The sequence below is a fragment of the Saccopteryx bilineata genome, chromosome 10 (genome assembly GCF_036850765.1).
Source record: "Saccopteryx bilineata isolate mSacBil1 chromosome 10, mSacBil1_pri_phased_curated, whole genome shotgun sequence".
In the NCBI taxonomy this organism is placed as follows: Eukaryota; Metazoa; Chordata; class Mammalia; order Chiroptera; family Emballonuridae; genus Saccopteryx; species Saccopteryx bilineata.
Window position 1 is genome coordinate 8,074,539 of NC_089499.1, and position 19,868 is coordinate 8,094,406.

Sequence of the window (19,868 nt, forward strand, 5' to 3'; positions counted from 1 at the left end):
ATTACCAGCTCTTATTTATAATGTATTGTTTCAATTTTTTGTGTTTTTTCTACTGTATGACAATTTTGGCCATTAAGGGATATTGTACATAAACTGCATAATTGTCATCTGAACTTCATATGTTGTATTTATATAGTTATGTTTCTAATGTAGTTCAAAAATAGAAATGTCAACTGTAGTTGTAAAGGGAATAGTATAATCTCTGTATTCATCATTAATCTATCAGTTGTCAACTCACAATCTTGTCTCATCTATATCATGTTGTACTCTGAAAAATAATTTATTACCTAGGTTTTTTTGTTATCTGGTTTTGCTTACCAAAATCAAGAACTAATGCAGTAGCAATGAATACCCCTAGCATCTTTTTTGTGGTTTTACAAAAATCTCACTAAAAAATAATAGGATTCCTTGAAGCAATGTCTGATTTCAAGTTTGAGGCAGGAATTGAACAAGGTGATCCTGGATTATCTTGTCATACCAGAAAACCAGTTGTAGGATTAGGAGGGTCATGTCAAAGACTCAGGAGCAAGGTTGAATAGGCTGTTACTTAGCAAAAGTGGGAGAATTCCTATTAACATTTAAGCATCAATAAGGATACTAACTGCAGTGGTTTGAAACACATTATATAAAATCCTTGAGTTTTAATGGTGCTTTAAAGATAAATTGCATTTGTCATGAGTGATGATTCATGATTTTGAAAACTAATTTTAAAAATTAAAAAGGGGAAAAAATCAAGAATTTATCCTGTCTTTTCCAAGTGAATTCTACTATATTATTAGTGTCTCATCCTTATGTGATAACTTTTAATGTGTTCCCTTTTAAGTATCCTGTACTAATAATACATTTTATATCTGCATATTTGTTTGTAATAATACATTTGGTTGTTTAATGTGCCAGTTAACTATTTAAAATATTTATGCAATTTTATTCTTAGTCCAAATATATATATGAGCTTTTATTTTCATATATTAATAAGTACTTTTATAAAATGAAATTACTCCCTAACTTCTCAGCTAGCTTTGTCTAATAAAGGAGGATTGGAAAATGAATGACTATTTTTGAGAGGAATTTTCAGGTATTTGTATTAGATAGTATCAGGTTTTCTGGAATCTCAAAATTGTTTTCATCTTTAGGCTGGATTAACTTCTCTCTTGTAATGTTAAATTGTCAACATTTTTATATGGTTTACTTTCATGTACTGACATCTTTCCTATGCTCGTTGAACAGAAAAGAAGCTCAGAAATGTTTCTGTGGGTCAGCTAATTGCCGGGGTTACCTGGGAGGCGAGAATAGAGTCAGCATCAGAGCAGCAGGAGGGAAAATGAAGAAGGAACGATCTCGTAAGAAGGATTCAGTAAGTGTTCCATCTTCTTTCAGGTTTCACCATATATATTTAAGAAAGGGAGGTAGCTTTTCTTATTGAAGTTTGAAAAGTCAAAACTACAACCAGAGAAATTCAGGTTCAGGCAAGGTAATCATGAAAAAGAAGGATGGATGGTTGCTGTTTCAGGTTCATAGAGATTAGAATTGGGTACGTTTGAGAACTAATGAAGTAATCTTGAAAACACATGGTCTAGTAGTATTTCAAAGCCTGTAAAACTCCTACTAAATGCTAAGGAAAAGTAAAATGTTTATCTGTTAGCTCACTTAAGTCTGATCTGTATTTCTAATCTTTTAATATTGGTCCATCTTTGCCTGACCCGGTGGTGGCGCAGTGGATAGAGCGTCGGTCTGGGATGCCGAGGACCCAGGTTCGAGACTCTGAGGTCACCAGCTTGAGCGCGGGCTCATCTGGATTGAGCAAAAGCTCACCAGCTTGGACCTAAGGTCACTGGCTCGAGCAAGGGGTTACTCTGTCTGCTGAAGGCCCCCGGTCAAGGCACATATGAGAAAGCATCAATGAACAACTAAGGTCTCACAAGGAAAAACTAATGATTGATGCTTCTCATCTCTCCGTTCCTATCTGTCTGTCCCTGTCTATCCCTCTCTCTGACTCTCTCTCTGTCTCTGTTTTAAAAAAAAAAAAAAAAATATCTCTCTCTCTCTCTCTCTCTCTCTCTCTCTCTCCATCTTCTGTTTGGAACTCTAGAGTCTTTAAGTGTTCTTAAAATCTCTGAAAACCATCCTTGGAGTGTAAGTGAGTTTTGAGAGGTAACAGGCAACCCAAGAATGAGAAAGGAATTGTCTTTTAATACATTAAAACAGCAGTTGATAGGCCCTTTCTACCCCAGCTCACCTGGGTTACTACTGTAGGTGGGAGGAGTCTTGTTACAAAAGGGACTCTTAACTAGGACAAGTACTTTGTGAGTTTTTTGTTTGTGTTTTTTTGTCTTGTTGATAAATTCCCCCTCCCTTTTTCTAAGGATTCCTTTTTCAGAGCAATATGTCTTAGCCTCATAACCACCTGGAGGGTCCATAATGAAAATGCACATTTCTGAGCAGTCCCCAGACCAGTGAATCTTGGTGGAAGGCTAGGAGAAGGAGCTAGGGCTAGGGGTTAGGGGTTTTAGTCAGAATATCCTGCTGTGATCTTTTACAGTCAGCTCATTGTTGGGCTTTTTAGTAACCAAAACTGATAAGAGTTGTAAATGACATCAGTCTCACTGCTGAGGTGAAGAGATAGAAGACATCATGAGGGGAGGAGATAAAAGACGATGTATTGCATTGGCTGGGTAGCTTAGTTGGTTAGAGCATAATCCCCATGTCAAGGTTGTAGGTTTGATCTCTGGTCAGGGCCCATACAAGAATCAACCAATAAATGCATAAATAAGTGGAGCAACAACAACAATAAAAGATGTCATTAAGTCCAAATTAATTGGAGAGAATTAGTTATAGAGAAACTGAATTCAGTAAGAATACATAGATAGTAAAAAATATTGAAAAGGGCATGTAAAACATGCAAAAAGGGAGAGTCGAGAGTTAATAACAAATTCCCTGTTTCTACCATCTAGTGTGTAAAAAGCTCTTTAGAGTACTGTGTGTGCTTCAGCTCTCTTCTTGGAGCAATATACAGTTTAGCTATATGCCAAGCTCTCTTCTAAGCATTTGACACATTAAATCATTTAATTCTCAAAATAAGCCCTTACTTAAATAAGGTATAAGGATTTTCCCTTTTTCACAGATGAGAACACAAAGGTTCAAAGAGGGTACAAGGTCATCCAGGAGGTGATGGAAGTGAGGTTGTTGAGTTCTTGTCTTTGTGCTTAACCCCTGTGTTGTACTGCAGTTACACTGTCGAGAGCACTCTCATCCCCTCCTAACTCTGAGACACATGTGGCCATAACAGCCAATTTTTCTGCATTTTAGAATATAATGAGTTGTTTTGTGTAGAGCTTTAGAAATGGTATAATATGTATGTATATATCTCTAATTTTTTTCCTCTTATTTTAAAATTTGATCCATGTTTATATATATATATATCTATATATAAATTTTTAACTTCTGTAAAGGTTTTCACATGATAGTTTACATACATATATTCCTACTAATGGACACTGTGTTTCCAGCTTTTTGGTCTTAATATCAAAAAAGTTACATCTTTTTTTTTTTTTGTATTTTTCTGAAGCTGGAAACGGGGAGAGACAGTCAGACAGACTCCCGCATGCGCCCGACCGGGATCCACCCGGCATGCCCACCAGGGGCAACGCTCTGCCCACCAGGGGGCGATGCTCTGCCCCTCCGGGGCATCGCTCTACCGCGACCAGAGCCACTCTAGCGCCTGGGGCAGAGGCCAAGGAGCCATCCCCAGCACCCGGGCCATCTTCAAAAGTTATATCTTTGCACATGTCTCTTCACATGTTTCTTCGAGGTTCCATGGAAGTGATCAATGGGTCATATAGCCTATTAGCCTTTTTGACTTGACTATTACAGGAAATTATTTTTTAAACTCCATTAAGATTGTATTTTTTTTAACTTTTTTTTTTTTTAATTTTAGAGAGGGTAATAGATTTGTTTCACTTATTTATGCAAACATTGGTTGATTTTTGTATGTTCCCTGACTGGGGATAAACTGGCAAACTCTGTGCTCTGGGATGATGCTCTAACCAACTGAGCTGTTGAGCCAGGGCTAATTTTTTTTGTTCCCTGTTATTGAAATGTAATATTGAAACATCCAAAGAATATATGTAAGTTAGAAATTATAATTATAAAGTAAACCCCTGTGACACTTCTCTGCTTCTTTCTTCTTGCTTAGCCCCTAGAAGATACCACTGTCTTTGAATTTTATGTCTTAACATTCTTGCCTTTTTGAAATAGATTTTTCAGATATGTAGCTATAAAAAAAAATTGGTTTTGAACCTGACCAGGCGGTGGCGCAGTGGATAGAGCATCAGACTGGGATGTGGAGGACCCAGGTTTGAGACCCTGAGTCGCCAGCTTGAGCGCAGGCTCATCTGGTTTGAGCAAAGCTTACCAGCTTGGACCCAAGGTTGCTGGCTCGAGCAAGGGGTTACTCGGTCTGCTGAAGGCCCACAGTCAAGGCACATACAATCAATGAACAACTAAGGTGTCGCAATGAAAAACTGATGATTGATGCTTCTCATCTCTCTCCGTTCCTGTCTGTCTGTCCCTATGTATCCCTCTCTCTGACTCTCGCTCTTTCCCTGTAAAAAAAAAAATTGGTTTTGAGGTACATAAAAACAGATTCATACAGTGTGGAATCTTTTGAAACTTGCTTTTCTCACATAACTGTAAGATTGATGAGCACTGTTGCGTTTGGCTGCTCTTGGTTCCTTTTATGCAGTATAATATCCATCATGTGAGCATGCCACATTATCCAGCCTGGTCACAGACATCTGGATTGTTGGCAGTTTTTTGCTATTATGAATGATTGTTCAGTGAGCATTCTTATGATTCTCTGAATACACATGTGCAGAAGTTTTTCTAGAGCTTATTCTTAGGAGTGCAATCGCTAGGCATTAGGATATAAACATTTTGTTTTTCAAGTTAATGCTTGATTTTTTTTTTTTTTTTGACAAGGGCAGAGTTTTATGGTTTGGTTCATTGCAATGTCTTCCAACACTAGAGTTCTATTTAGCATATAACAGGTGCTTTCTCATTATGGTCTTAATTGCATTTTTCTTATTATTGATGAGGTTGAGCAACTTTCCAGGTTGTCTGATTCTTACTTAGACTAGTGGGGCTCTTTTTATTGTTGTTTTATAACCAGATATTTTTCTTTGCTGTGGTAGGTGGATGGAGAGCTAGAAGCTCTGATGGAGAATGGTGAGGGTCTCTCTGATAAAAATCAGGTGCTCAGCTTATCCCGGCTAATGGTTAGAATTGAAACTTTGGAACAGAAACTTACCTGTCTCAAGCTCATACAGGTGAACACTTTGATATTCATTTATTTTTTATTTCTGAATTTGAGGTGAGACATTTAAACTGCAATTCAGAATAAATGAGTGGTGAAGAAATAATTCTGATGAGAAGAATTACTCTTATTTTTAAAATGGCTATGTGAGTTCTACATGACTTTGAAAGCTTGTACTCTTAAAAATGGCTTACTAGTTCAGCATTATGTCTATTAGTAGATCTTATTTACTGTTTCTCTTTAATTAGAGAATATGGTGGGATATTTTTTTGTGTGTAGCAATTTATGACACTTGATTATTTTTCCCCTTTATTAGCAAAACAAAGCCATTTTTACCACATGCTCTCAAAGCAAGAAATTTTAACAGTAATCTCATTTACTCCAATTTATTAGGTATGCCACAAGAAGTTGAATAATAAAATATGGATGACTTTTAAAAAATTGAATAGCAAAAGGGTCTTTTGAACAAGCCTCTGAAAGGAAGAGAGAAAAGAAAGTTATTTAAAGATGAATTTTTATACTTTTAGCTTTTTTAGTAAAAATGGTGAATTAGTTTTTTCTTAGTTCTTTAGAATTGAATTTCATTGTAAATGACATATTACTGTTTATATAATTTTCTTGCTTTAAAGTCCAGGTTGACTGGATACATTTTAGGTGTCAAAGAAGATTGTAATTTCTTACTTTAAAGCATTTATTAGTTACATATATAGTTCTAATTGAGTTAATCAAAATAGTTTCTAGATTTTTTGGGAATACAAATGAACTCTTTAGTCCTTTCTGTGAGCCTTCTTTAACGCTCTGTCTGGTATTTTTCTCCCCCACCCCCACCCCAAAATACCCTGCATCCTGCTTCCCTTCCACCATGGAAGAATACACACTCACAGTCTTGCCTGAAGTCCTTTCTAGAACGTCATGGGCTGTCTTTGTTGTGGATCTGGATGGCAGAGCTAGGTGAAGGCCGGGAAAGTAACCAGAAGCTTCAGGAAGAGGTCAGTTCACATTCAACTTGCTTGTTTCTTAAAACCATTATACTGATTGCTTAGGTTGGTGGTATGTGATAATATCAGAGCTAATGAATTTAGCATTCTGTTTACCACTTGTGTTAAGTATTTTTATCATCCCAATGTCATTCCAACTATAACCTTTATATACACCTTACTAGTATAGTGAATTTGCCCTGTGATTTTATAATATATTTCTTAAGGTTGGTACTACATAGTTAGGAACTGAGAGTTAAGTGAAAGATCCAGTTTATTGCTAAAACCATCATTCTTAAAAAATAGAAGATTATATAAAACATAAATTCTGGGGTTCTAAAAAATTAGTGAAGAAATGAATTCTGGATGACAAGAGTACAAACATTTTGAGGAGTAAGTAAAGTGCCTTAAGAGATTTAAGTAAATGTTCATTGGCAGCATTGGTAGTAGAGTTGTGATTTATACCGTTCCATGAAATAAACAGTATTTTCTAACTTAGTTTAAATGTGGTTCTTTTTCATTAAAATTTCTAATATCCTGCCCTGGCTGGTTGGCTCAGCGGTAGAGCATCGGCCTGGCTTGCTGGGGGACCCGGGTTCGATTCCCGGCCAGGGCACACAGGAGAAGCGCCCATTTGCTTCTCCACCCCTGCCCCCTCCTTCCTCTCTGTCTTTCTCTTCCCCTCCCGCAGCCAAGGCTCCATTGGAGCAAAGATGGCCCGGGCGCTGGGGATGGCTCCTTGGCCTCTGCCCCAGGCGCTAGAGTGGCTCTGGTCACGGCAGAGCGACGCCCCCTGGTGGGCAGAGCTTCGCCCCTGGTGGACGTGCCGGGTGGATCTCGGTCGGGCTCATGCGGGAGTCTGACTGTCTCTCCCCGTTTCCAGCTTCAGAAAAATACAAAAAAAAAAAAAAAAAGAAAAGAAAAAAAAAATTCTAATATCCCAAAGTAATTTAATGATACTCTTAAAAAAAAACAAGACATGGAAGTGGGCAAATAAATGATTGGTCTTGCCTTCATTCTTCTCCCAGGAGATTTGGCAATAGTAGAAGTTGGGGAACCCTTGGGGTTTCGGTAGAACTACATTGAAGGGTGTACTTTGGAAGAAATTCTTGGATTTCAGGGTGGGAAGGGTGGTTCTGTCTGAATGAAGGGAGAATCTCTGTGCTAGACAGCTATTTATCAAGGGCTAAAAAGTAAGTAGATACCTATAGTTTTATCTGTGCATGTGATGTATGATTTAAACATATGTTGTTTCATAGTTCCCATGACTATATCACAGTCAGTTGGAAAACATTTTAGCAAAAGATACCCAAGGTGATGTCTAGTAGTATATATATATTTTTTTATTTTATTTTTTTATTTTTTATTTTATTTTTTTATTTATTTATTTTTTTTTGTGTGTGTAATTTTTCTGAAGCTGGAAATGGGGATAGACAGCCAGACAGACTCCCGCATGCGCCCGGCATGCCCACCAGGGGCGACACTCTGCCCACCAGGGGGCGATGCTCTGCCGCGACCAGAGCCACTCTAGCATCTGGGGCAGAGGCCAAGGAGCCATCCCCCAGCACCCTGGCCATCTTTGCTCCAATGGAGCTTTTGGCTGCGGGAGGGGAAGAGAGAGACAGAGAGGAAGGAGGGGGCAGGGGTGGAGAAGCAAATGGGCGCTTCTCCTATGTGCCCTGGCTGGGAATCGAACCCGGGTCCCCCGCACACCAGGCCGACGCTCTACCGCTGAGCCAACCGGCCAGGGCAAGTAGTATATATATTTTTTAAAATCTACCCATGTTTGAGAACTACTGGTGAGTAACATTAATATTAATCAGTCCTATTTGATGTTGTAAGCAGTTATCTGCTGTACATTTTATTCTTGCTAGTGAATTCTACTAAAAGTTTTTTTTCCCTTCTGTAGGAAAATAATGCATTTACATTTTTTGTGGTTATAGAGATTTAGGTCTTAATTTAATAAGACAATAAAAATTAACCCCACTGCTCCTGCAGAAATGATCTGACCCCCATCCAGAGGTTTGAAAAATCAACTGTACAAAGTGATATGATTTTTTTATTGTGTTTAATCAGATTATAAAGACCTTGGAACACTTACCTATTCCTACTAAAAATATGTTGGAGGAAAGCAAAGTACTTCCAATTATTCAACGCTGGTCTCAGACCAAGACTGCTGTTCCTCAATTGAGTGAAGGAGATGGGTATTCTAGTGAGAATACGTCACGGGCTCACACACCACTCAACACACCTGATCCTTCCACGAAGCTGAGTACTGAAGCAGACACAGACACCCCCAAGAAGCTCATGTTTCGCAGACTTAAAATTATAAGCGAAAATAGCATGGACAGTGCAATCTCTGATGCTACCAGTGAGCTAGAAGGCAAAGATGGCAAAGAGGACCTTGACCAGTTAGAACACATACCTGTAGAAGAAGAGGAAGAGTTACAGTCACAACAGCTACTCACACAACAGCTGCCTGAATCTAAGGTTGATTGTGAAATGGCTGTGGAGGGCAGTAAGCTACCCACATCTGAACCAGAGGCTGACATTGACATAGAGCCTAAAGAGAGCAATGGCACAAAACTGGAAGAACACATTGCTGAGGAAACGCCGTCCCAAGATGAAGAGGAGGGTGTGTCTGATGTGGAGAGTGAGAGGAGCCAGGAGCAGCTAGACAAAACAGTAGATATAAGTGATTTGGCCACCAAGCTCCTGGACAGTTGGAAAGACTTAAAGGTAAGAAAACATTTTTGTTCATTTTAATCTGAAGTACTCAGGTTTAGAGTTGCACAAACTTTAAGTTGAATTACCTACTTTTCTAGCTATACATGTATTTTTGAAAAATTGAATAATAGCTAATTACAAATGTCTTTTAAACTTGGGCAAAAGATATACCAGCCAAACTAATACATAAATGTTCCCATTTTCTCATTAGAAAAGTTTATCACAACGGGGACTTTAGTCATTCAAGTTCACTTTATAGTGAAAACAAAAGCAAAAAATCCTTTGAGTAACAAATGTATGATTCTTCATTTGAAAATTCTAAGATTCTATTTAAGAAAAAAATGAATTTTAAAACTAAATGGAAATTAGTTTTTGGATTAACTCAAAATTAATTTAGAGTAAAAATATTAATTTGAAAACCAAGGTAATTTAGCAACTTTTCATTAAAAATGACTTAACAAATTTCTATTCTAGTAAAACAATTTTATATAGAGCTAGTTGGTATTCAATTCCAGTACTGTATCTGAAATAGACCTGCCTTTAAATGCCTGTTTCTTTGGATAAAAGATGCTATCTAGAGGAAAAATAGAGAGATGTGGAACCCTTACACCTAACACGTACATAATCTCCTGTTAAAGAATGTAGCAAGATGTGCAGGGTTTACTTTTGCAGAAAATCCAGTTTTGCTCTTGGATAAACACAGAAGTAACAGGATGAATCTAGGAGAAATATGGTACATTTCTATTGTAAGTGGTCTAGATCTGGGATCCAGGTCTTGGGGATCCTGTGAGAACAGGTTAAATTTCTAGCTTCTATTTTTCTGTTCCTCCTTTCTTCTGCCAGAGGTGAAGCAACCAGATAAACCAGCAGTACAGATTTATTTGCAGCAAGATGGATACCTGAATCCTCCCTGTTCCCAATTAAGACTGTGATTTGACCCATATGGAACTGGCCTTACACTGAGCAAAATGAGTAGTTGATTGTGTACTGGACTTATTTTTGGCATTCGCAGTTTGCTTTGTTGAGACCCTTCTTTAAGTACGGTGTGGTTTCAGCTCATTTACCCATTTGAGCTCTTACTCATGCTACTCTTTTATCACGTACAGTTCAGCCAGACTCTGCCTTGCTAAACCTTAGGAAATCTGACGTTTTATAAATCTAAAAGGAAGAATTTGTAGTGAATCTGGTTATGACATAACATGTGAACTACAGGAACTGGAATTGTAATTAATTGAAAGAGATGCTGGAATAGTCACTTGGGTGGACCTTTATTTAAGGTCTACTTTATTCTTCCCTGAAAGAAGTCTCTCTCGGGTTTGGAGACCTGTAGAGCTTGCATTATGGCTGGCTCCTAAGAAAGGTGGAAATGTAGATAAGGACACAGGCATACATAGGAAAGGCCTTATAGACACAGTTTTATAGAGATGGAGGGAGTTCTAGACCTTTGTCTAGTTCACCTTTGTCTGAGAAGTCTTTGGTTGGTATAATTGAAAAAAGAAAAAGACTTAATTGTCATAATTCCTTAAAACCCTGTCTCTTCTTAAAATCTGGAGAAAGTAAATATTTTTGTTTTTCTGTATGGTAGTTTCTTATTGTAATTGTAATGGTATGAACTATTCTCTGGGATTTCCTTAACCCAATTAGATATTACTGGTAATTCAAACTCACGTTCTAGACATACATTTTTGAGTCCTACAAAATTATTTCTTCCCCTGCTTGTTATCTTACCCACTCCTATCTGAAAGATCAAAGCAGTTGTACAGTACTGTGTAGCATGATGGTCCTCTTGATTTAAGGTTTAAAATTTTATCATACTTAAAATACATCCTTCTTACTCTTTATACTTTGGGTTTATCCCGGTTCTTAGCATTAAGGAAACCATTAAAGAAAATCCTCTTTCTTCAAACTTTTAGTTTGCTCTGGAGTCAATACCCATCTAGAATTGCATTACTGAAAAATGTTTTTGCTTGACTAAACTGCGATGTTTTGTTACACATTGGTTCTGGGGTTCTTAATTCATCTATTGTTCTAGTGACATTTACAATGGTTCTAATTTCAAAACTGTGATTATTCTTGTCCTTAAAAACACTTTAGCTAGCATCCAATAAGAACTCTGAAATCAGGAACCCGTAATTTGAACACTTTAGAGAAACACATTGACTTGATGTGATTACTGTACAGTATATTTATGCTTATCCCGGCATTGAAAGAGTTAACTACTTCTGTCTGACTTCCACCTATGTGTTCAAGTAGACACTGGCAGAAAAGAAAATTTCTTATTCAACCAATTTTTATTAAGCAACTGTTGCCAAGTACTGTGTTAGTTGCTGGTGTAATTCCAAGATGTACTAAAAATCATTGATCTAAGAAGTTTCCCTGACCTTCTGGGGCCACTTTTAACATTGCTGGACATGTGTTCCACTTGGCCTTTCTGCACACTGGAGGGAGCAAAGAACTGAAAGAGATTGCTTCAGATTCCTTAATCTTGATTTTGTTGTGAAGGCAGACTATAGGGATCATCAATAAATGAAAGAGGGCGGGAGGGAAGGGAATGAAGATTCATGAATTACTCTTTGTCCTCCCAGATCTGATGATGATCCCTCTTGTAACTTGAACCATTTCCATCTAGCTTCTCAGGGCAGCAAGGAGCTTGTTAACATCACCAGCTGACCATGTGTCTCCTTTTCTCAACTCCATTTTCAACTTCGTGCTGAAGAAAAACAAGAACCTAGAGTGCATTCTGTGAAGAAACAGGAAGATGGTTGGGAAGTTGGATGATGCATGAAAAATAAAATAGGTGAAAAGAGGACAGAGGTGGTTAACTCACTGGCGCCGGCGTTATTTTGGTGCGTCCATTGCCGACAATGGATGTCGTTCCGGGAAAATCCCGACTCCTGGCGAGAAAGGATTAAGTGAGCTACTTTTTCTATCCCTCTATACACAGGATCACTGCCTTGCCTTGGTTCCCCAAGGCTTACATACTTTGATTCTAAAGTAGACTTCAACAAGAAACATCACCTAGCACATTGCTACACATGAACATGTCTTCACTTTCACGAACAAATTTACTGGGGTACATTTTCAGCAGGGACATGTGCATATATTTCCTTTGCAAAAAGAATTGTTGTACATCACTCCTCATGCTGAAAATATACCCTAGACTTCACAGGGCAAGACAGCAGTTTATAAATGTTGCTTAATTATAACCTTGACTGGAAAATCTTCATTCATTTGGATCATGAGATAAAGAGGTAAGGTTCCCATGAATTTGACAGTTTCAGTTGCAATTAAACAACCTAGATGGCTAATGATTCCAGAGCCTGTCTTGTAAACACTTAGGTTACAGGATGTGCATCTTCTTATAATGAATGCTGGGTAGTTACAGTTAGGCCCAAATAGATAAATAGATGATTTAGGAACAACATTCTGTGCATGTGATAAGTTGGACTCTTCTTAATGACCATTCTTATTTTTATCTTTTGTCTTTATTTCCAGACATTATTTTTAATTCAACAAACACATTATTTTTCTAGAAAGTTAAGCATTAAGCTCTCTACAGAAATAAAATAGAGTTATTCAACTGAAATGTTTTGAGTCACTGCTTAAAATTTCTATCTATAACCAGTACTGTATCTGAAATCTGCAATGCAGCATTTCAAAATGAAATTATGTGCCCTGGATTTCTGTAATAAATTTCAAAATCCTTAAGTAGAGATTTTTCTGTATCCATAAAAAGATCAATACTATTTATCCATTTCTTTAAAATTTAGAATTGCTCCCCAGGAACACTATATTAGGTACTGGTACATTGAAATTATTTTTGTCATTGATAAAAGACAAATGTGGCCTTAAACTTATTAGTAGTCTCTTTTTGATTATTGGATAAATACTTTTGTCTAAATCATGGATTGGCCAAATGTGCTCCACTGCCTGTTTTTGTAAATAAACATCTTTTTTTTTTTTTTAACACAGCCAGATTTGTCTATTTACATATTATCTATGGCTGCTTTTATACTGCAGTGGTAGTGTCGAGGAGTTGCTTCAGAGACTGTATGACAAACAAAGCCTAAAATATTTACTGTGTTGTCCTTTACAGAATAAATTTGCCAACACCTGACCTAAACAAGGAATTACAGAATTTGGCTGCTCTAAACATTCGATATTGAATGAAGTCATTTTGACAATTTATTCTTTGGGTGAGGTCATCATTTTATTTCCCTAAAGACATAATGATCATGTTTTTATAGCCCATCAAATAACTTAAAAAAAATGTCTTAACTCTATTTAGGGAAAGTTACTTTATTTGGATATAAGACTATCTGAGAAGTGGGAGAATATATACATTATGGAATTACTGGGCTAGAAGAGACCTTTAAGGAATATTTTTCTCTCCTCAGGACCATGATCAACTTAGTTGGAAATGACAATTTTTGAATATAGATAAATTGGTATAATCTAGTTTTATATGGAACCATAATGAAAAAGATACAAATTTTTCTTCTTAAATGTTTATTCTGATGTAATTTTAGACCTATATCATTAGGAAAGCTGTAAGCATACTATTATGTATTCTGCATGTAATACACATTTTAGTGACAAATGTAGAAAAAGCAGCTTAAAAAAGTTTAAGCCTTTCACTCAGATTGCCCAATTTAATATTTTACCAAATTTGCCATATCATTCTTCTCTTAAAATTTTTTAACTTTTAAAGAGTAAGTTATAAATAAGATGCTTACTGCCCCTAGATATTTCAGTGTGTATTTCATTAAAATGACAGCATTCTTGTACATGACTTCAGGAGACAAATCAAAATCAACAGATTACAGTAAGTACAGTGATATAATACTATTATTTAATCAACAGACCTCATTCAGATTTTGCCAGTTTTGCATATAATCTTTATAGCAAAAAAAAATAAAAATCATTTTTTCTGTTCCAGAATCTAACCTGGTATCAAAACTTACATTGAATTATATTACTTTAATATCTTTTAATCTGGAATAATTCCTCAGTCTTTGTCTTTTATAAACCTCACATTTTTAATACCTTTGAACTTCTTAGAATATTTCTCAATTTTGGCTTGTCAGGTTTTCTTTTGTTTGGGTTCAGGTTATACAGTTTTAGTCCAGATTATTACAGTAGTGTTCTTCATGTGATGTTGATTTGTTCCACTATTGGCATCATCGACATTGATCACTTGGTTATGGTGGTGTCCGCCTGGTTTCTCCAATGTAAAGTTACTGTTTTTCCCTATCTAAGTAAAATGTATCGCGCCTGACCAGGTGGTGGGGCAGTGGATAGAGCGACGGACTGGGATGCGGAAGGACCCAGGTTCGAGACCCCGAGGTCGCCAGCTTGAGCGCGGGCTCATCTGGCTTGAGCAAAGAGCTCACCAGCTTGGACCCAAGGTCGCTGGCTCCAGCAGGGGGTTACTTGGTCTGCTGTAGGCCCACGGTCAAGGCACATGTGAGAAAGCAATCAATGACAACTAAGAAGTCGCAACGCGCAACGAGAAACTGATGATTGATGCTTCTCATCTCTCTCCATTCCTGTCTGTCTGTCCCTGTCTATCTCTGCCTCTGTAAAAAACAAACAAACAAAAAGATTTAAGTAAAATGTATCGCATAGGAGCATGATTGTAAATAAGTAAATACTCTTTTTTAAAAGATCAGATTTGGCCCTGGCCAGTTTGCTCAGCGGTAGAGCATTGACCCGGCATGTGGAAGTCCTGGGTTCGATTCAGGGTCAGGGCACACAGGAAAAGCAACCGTCTGCTTCTCCCCTCCCCTTCTCCATCCCTGTCTCTCTCTCCCCCTCCGACAGCATGGCTCAAATGGTTCAAGCAAAATGTTGGCCTCGGGCGTTGAGGATGGCTCCATAGCCTCAGCCTCAGGTGCTAAAAGAAAATAGCTCAGTTGCTGAGCAATGTAGCTGTGGCCCCAGATGGGCATACCATTGCCAGTAGTGGCGTGCCGGGTGGACCCAGTGGGGGCGCAAGCAGGAGTCTGTCTCTGCCTCCCCGGCTCTCACTTTATATATATATAAAAAGAGAAAAATAATCAGATTTATCCATTAGTTTCAGCATCCAGTGAATTTGCCTAACTGTGTATGGCATAGAATCACATAACTATGTATGATGGTTGCCAGGTGGTGATTTTCTAATCCATCATTCCTTTTACTGCTGTGTTTTTTGGTTGGCATTCTATTATAAGCAAGAGCTTTCCCTGCTCTCTCATTTAGTTCTTTTTTTTTTAAAGTGAAACGAGGGGAGATAGTGAGACAGACTCCTGCATGCGACCTGACCAGGATCCATCCAGCAACCCCGTCTTGGGTCAATCCTCAATTGAACTATTTTTAGCACATGAGGCTGATGCTCTAGGACCAACCGAATTATCCTTGGCACCCAGGGCTGATCCTCTATCCACTGAGCAAACCGGCCAGGTCCCCATTTAGTTCTTTATTCATTAATTTATATCAGTTTAGACTCATAGGTTCTGTTTTTATTCATTGAATTACGATTCATTAGTTTTATTATTTATTCAGTGCTTAAATTGTCCCTTATTTGGGCATTGAGAGATCCTGTAAGATCTCTTCTATGTGATTTTGACATGTCTCTTCTTTTTGTGTGTGTGTGTGTTTTTTTTAACCTAGCATAACATGCTGTTTCAGGCTCATCTTGTATTTTCCCTTACCTAGCCCAGGAATCAGCCAATCTCTAAGAAGCTCTGGTTCCTTGTGATGAGAAATAATGTTAAAAATATCAAGGTAGAGCCTGACCTGTGGTGGTGCAGTGGATAAAGCATCCACCTGGAAATGCTGAGGTTGCCGGTTCGAAACCCTGGGCTTGCCTGGTCAAGGCACATATGGGAGTTGATGCTTCCTGCTCCTCCCCCCTTCTCTCTCTCTGTCTCTCCTCTCTCCCTCTCTCTCTCCTTTCTAAAATGAATAACTAAAAATAAAATAAAAAAAAATTTTAAAAAAATATCAAGGTAGATAATGTCACTGCTACTGGGGCATTACTTGTAGAAGCTATCAGCAAACTGTAAAATATATATATATGTATATTTCTGTATGTGTGTGAATGAATGTGTGTACACATGAAGTACTTAATTTCTGTCATTTCTCTTTTAATTTGAACTATTTGAGTTTTGTATTTTAGGTTTTTTGGGTTTTTTTAAGAGAAAGAGAAGGAGAGAGATGAAAAGCATCAACTCATAGTTGTTTGCTTTAATTGTTCATTGATTGCTTCTCATATGTGCCTTGAAGAAGGGATGATGGGGGGAGTCTCAAGCCAGTGATTTTTGGGCTCAAGCCTACAACCTTGGGATCATGTCGCTAATTCTGTGCTCAAGCCAGCAACCTCACGCTCAAGCTGGCAACCTCAGGGTTTTGAACGAGAGACCTCAGTGTCCCAGGTCGATGCTCTATCCACTGCACCACCACTAGTCAGGCTTGAGTTTCCTTCTATGGCTCTCACTGATTTTTCCTATTCTGCTTAAAAAGTGGTATTTCTTGGGGCACCTAAGATTTCTTTTGTCCTACATGTGAAATAAGTCATATCCTCTCTTTTTGCCATTTTTAATTCAAGCTCTTGCCATTTTTTGCTTAGACTATTTTAACAGCCTCCTAGTTGTACTTCTTGCTCCCACTCTTTCTCCCTTTATAATATCCTCTATTATGCTAGTCATCTTTTTTTTAAGATTTTTTTTTTTAAAAGACATTGATTTTACAGAAGGAGGAGGGTTGGAGAACAAGGAGTAGTTGCTTCACTCTAGCTATTCACTGGTTGCTTGTTGTGTGTGCCTTGACAGGGCAAGCCCAGGGTTTCGAACTGGTGATCTCAGCATTCCAGGTCAGAGCTCTAGTCACTGCACCACCACAGGCTAGTACAGCGTGGTCTGACCAGTGGTGCACAGTGGATAGAGTGTTGACCTGGGATGCTGAGGTCCCCAGTTTGAAACCCCAAGGTCGCCAGCTTGAGTGCAGGATCATCACCATGATTCCAAGGTCACTGGCTTGATAAGGGGTCACAAGGGGTTATATATGTATTTACCTTTCCATTTCCTTTATATGTTTTTCTCTTTGCTTAGAATATCCTTTCTTTTCTTTGTTTATCTTCCTTTATTCAGAGTTACAGTTGCAGTTCATCCTTTGTAGTGCTCTATCCTTTTCTGTATTTTTATACAGTGGTAGTAATCTTACCAGATTACTAAAATTACTTGCTTAGGTTCTTGTTTCTCCTCACTAGACCATGAGCTCTTCAAAGGCAAGGACCATTTCTTAATCTTTGTAATAATAGTTACTTTTATTGTGGTGTCTTCATAGTTATATGGTTATGATAATGTTAACTCTTAATAATAGTGAATGACTGGGTCTCTAACACTCTGCTACATGTAGTAGCCAGAGTGATCTTTTGGAAAATAAAATGTATTCCTGTTGGTGTACTATTTAAAACTTTTAAATGGTTTCTCATTATACTATTAAGGTTAAGTTCATTTTTTATATTTAGAAAATTAAATTTAATGGAGTGACATTGATCAATAAGAGTATATAGGTTTCAGGTAAACATCTCTGTAGCGTTTGAACTGTTGATTGTGTTGCTTGCCCATCACCCAAAGTCAAATCATTTTCCATCACTGTATATTTTTCCCTCTTACTCCCTTCCCATTGGTAACCACTTCACTTTTATCTGTGTCCATGAGTCTCATTTTTAGATCCCGCCTATGTGTGAAATCATACAGTTCTTAGCTTTTTCTGATTTACTTATTTCACTTAGTATAATGTTCTCAAGGTCCATTCATGTTGTTGTAAATGCACTGTCATCATTTCTTATGGTCGAGTAGTATTCCATTATGTATATGTACCATATCTTCTTTAGCTAATCCTCTGTTGAGGGACACTGGTTGTTTTCATGGCTTGGCCACTGTGAATAATGGTATGATGAACATGGGGGTGCATGTATCTTTGAGTACCAATGTTAAGTTTATTTTTCTTAACACGGTTTATGTGTTGTGGTATAGTCTGTTTCTCATGTGTTTCACATAGTCTCACTTCAAGTCGTTCTGGCCCACCAGTGGGCCTGTGCTACTAATGTTCATACACACTTGTAAGCACACGCATTTACTCATTTCTGAAAACACTTTTCTTTTGTTTAGATGGTTTTTCTACTTTCCTACGAAAACCATTCCTATTTACCAACACATAGTATTCTGCCCTTTCTATATGCTCTTATAACATATTTACTAGTCATAGCAGATAATATTTCATAATTGTACATTGTGTGAAGTCAGACATTGCTTCTGTCTTGGTCACTTGAGCACGGTGGTCATGTTTTATCAGCTGTAAATGGAAACAAACATGCTCTGAGTTTGCAACTTAGCTTTTTATGTATGTATGTATGTATTTTAGAGAGGGGGAAGAGAGAGAGAGAAAGAGAAACATCGATTTGTTGTTTCAGTTATGTATGCATTCATTGGTTGATTCTTGTATGTGCCCAACAGGAATTGAACCCACAACCTTGGTGTAGTAGGATGACACTCTAACCAACTGAGTTACCCGGCCAGGGCAAGTCTTGTGACTTAAATCCTATATTCTTTCCAATCCTTTTTCTGATCCAGCAAATAGTGATTCTATATCCTTGCTAGATAATTCATGAAGTTATGGTAAATACTTTTCAGATTTATCTTAATCTGCTTTTGATTTAAAAACTACAATCCAGATTCATTTTGAAATCACAAAACTGTCATTTTAATGTTTTGTTCAAGTACCTCTTTTTCCTTAGTGTGATCCATGATTGAACTTTGGGAGATTTTCAGAATCCCATGAAAGCATGCAAAACTTTTTTGAGACAAGAAGAGGTCCATAAATACGAACAGCTTCTCAAACAGAGATGTGCATAAATATGAGTTGGGAAAGAAATGAACTGTGGCTCAAAAAGATGATTTGGACAGCAAGAGGGCTCCTAATCTTAACTGTGCATGTGCTGTTGGGTTGTCAATGAATATGTGACTTCAGTGAAGTTACTGGGAGGGCTTGGTGATTAAGTTATGATTAGAAAGATTATAGAGGAGGTAGTTAAATTTGAAGTTAAATTCTTAGGTTTGAAATTAGTTTGCCTAGAAAATAAATCTGAAATTGGAGCAACATTTAATCATTGTGACCTTGATGAGATCATGACCTTGATATTCTTCAGTGATTACTTATCAGCATAAAAGCACTTTTATTACTCTGCACACATATTTACTACTGGGCTTGAGAGACCTTGATAGCGGGGATTTGTGTCAGCTGTTCGTTCACCTTGTGCTTCAGTTAGTGTAAGCCTACCACATTTTAGATGTATATTGAATAAAACAGCATTGCTAAGGTAGAGTCTTTGAATTAGAGTCAAGGTGAGTTAAGCCTAGAGAAGGAAGTTGGGGAGGACAAGTTTAAACTGTATGGCACTGAACTAGGAGGACGTTTAAGGTATAACACTTGCTGGAAAAAAAGAAAAGACAACAACAAAAAGATTTAAAAAAGAAAGGTATGATAGTTGCTGAAAAACAGCATTAGAAGTTGCCTTGGGAGTGCCCCAATTCCTTAGGCCTTTGACTGCAACCTCACAGCCTCCAGGGGGTGGTCTTTACCGTGAAATTGGTCACAACGCACAGAAGTCTTTTGATACTGTGTCTAGAGCTTCTTTAGAGGCATGTTTTCTTTTTTCCTTTTTATTTTAATGAGAAAATTGAAAAGGCATACAGTGAAATATTTTGTTTCTACCCCTGCCCCATGTCCTGTTTCCTAGAGCCAGCCAGTATAACCAGTTTCTTGTGTTGGATCATGTCAGTCATTTTTGGAAAAACTACAAAAAACAT

General features: G+C 37.7%; 1 protein-coding gene across 1 annotated transcript in view; it reads left to right on the plus strand.

Moving 5' to 3' along the window:
* Positions 1–19,868, plus strand: part of SETD2 (SET domain containing 2, histone lysine methyltransferase) — an 89,943-nt gene that overhangs the window by 29,139 nt on the left and 40,936 nt on the right. The window contains exons 8-11 of the mRNA XM_066245828.1: positions 1,228–1,354; positions 5,190–5,324; positions 6,181–6,300; positions 8,365–9,027. Coding sequence (XP_066101925.1) covers positions 1,228–1,354; positions 5,190–5,324; positions 6,181–6,300; positions 8,365–9,027 — 1,045 coding nt within the window. The remainder of the gene's footprint in view (positions 1–1,227; positions 1,355–5,189; positions 5,325–6,180; positions 6,301–8,364; positions 9,028–19,868) is intronic.